This window comes from Cyphomyrmex costatus, unplaced genomic scaffold (genome assembly GCF_001594065.2).
Source record: "Cyphomyrmex costatus isolate MS0001 unplaced genomic scaffold, Ccosl1.0 scaffold1303, whole genome shotgun sequence".
NCBI lineage: Eukaryota > Metazoa > Arthropoda > Insecta > Hymenoptera > Formicidae > Cyphomyrmex > Cyphomyrmex costatus.
In genome coordinates this window covers 17412-18894 of record NW_017275287.1, presented here as the reverse complement: position 1 = coordinate 18894, position 1483 = coordinate 17412, and the positions used below count along the sequence as shown (strand labels likewise).

Below are 1483 nucleotides of genomic sequence, written 5' to 3'. Positions count from 1 at the left end.
TTTACTTTTTTCTTTTTAGAATCAAATGAAATATGGACACATGAAGCTACGCTTTTTCTGATATCTCTGTACAAAGAAAACTCCTATATGCTAGGGAAATTTCCTCACAAAAAGATGTGGACCAAAATTTGCCAAAATATAAAGCAAAAAAAAAATTATAATTTTACAGTCAATCAGTGCTATAATAAAATGGATACTTTAAAAAGACGATATCGTCAGATTGTTGACCATAACGCTCAAAGTGGAATTTTTTTTTATAAGACCATATTTCATTTATTAAATGTTTCAACTTTATGTATTTCTTATTTTGTATGGATTAATAAGAAACTAACATTGTTACGTCCGGAGCTTTTTATTTAAAAATGTCGTTTTACATGTTTTGTTCAATTTTATTTGAAAAAATGAAAAGAAAAAATATAAATAAATATGCATAAATATATATATAATCAAATATGTATTTTATTCAACATGTTCATATATAATACATTCTTATACAAAACTCGTACATACAAAACTTATACTTGTATAAAACTAATTAATTTCTGTCTTAGAAGTTATCGTTTGTAATTATTTCCATTAATCTGTTTCTCTTTATATTTTCTTCCTCTTTTAATTCATTAGTAATAGCTAGTGGTTCCATTATGTGTAATGTGTCAGGTATAACAATAGGAATTTCAATGGTACCATAATTTAATAAACAAATGTTGTGTAATACACAACTAACTATATAATATGGAATTAAATCCGTTCGCGTCATAGGCAATTTATCCAATAAATAACGCCATCTTCCTTTCAATAATGCAATTGCCCTTTCTACAGTTATTCTAGCTGATGACAAGTAGTGATTAAATTCTTTTTGTTTTTTGGTTAAATGACCATTATCGTTGAATGGTACCATGACATTTTTTTGTATACTGTTTGCCGCATCACCTAACAAATGGCTATCTTCAGGGAAATATTCCGGAGTACAATATTGTTGCACTCCAGAATAAAGAAACACTCGCATGTCATGTACACATCCTGGCATTCCAGCAAATACATGTATGAAGGATAAATCATCTTTACAGATAACCTAAAAAGGAAATATATTAGAGTTACTTTAAAACAATTCACTGTTTTTTTTCATTCATTTAACATAAAATTTATAATATTTACTGTAATTAAAATAATAAATAAAAATATTCATATTCCTTACTTGTAACTGTATAGAGAATCTGCCTTTCCTGTTGATGTAACTATTACTATCAGGAGACGCGGTAGCGTCTCCGGCCATGTTCAAAAAAACTGTGAACGCTACAAGTCTCTTATCCCGAGCCACCAAAGTCCATTTTTGGGAGGTGCATAACTATTAAAATATAAAAAATTTTGAATCGAACGTCATATGTCCTGAAAGGCGGCATCGCCACGAGTAATTTGAGCCAAAAAAATTTTAAATCGGTCAAGCCGTTCTGGAGATATAAGCGGTCAAAAAGTGGTGATTTTA

At 29.1% G+C, this 1483-nt stretch overlaps 1 protein-coding gene across 1 annotated transcript in view; it reads right to left on the bottom strand.

Annotated features, from left to right (window-relative positions):
• Window positions 1-628: 628 nt before the first annotated feature.
• LOC108782554 (uncharacterized) overlaps window positions 629-1483 on the bottom strand; it is a gene marked incomplete at its 3' end in the record, with an annotated part of 13878 nt that continues 13023 nt past the window's right edge. The window contains exons 3-4 of the mRNA XM_018550847.1: window positions 1196-1241; window positions 629-1072 (exon numbers count right to left, since the gene is read on the bottom strand). Of these exons, the coding sequence (XP_018406349.1) occupies window positions 629-1072; window positions 1196-1241 (490 nt within the window). The remainder of the gene's footprint in view (window positions 1073-1195; window positions 1242-1483) is intronic.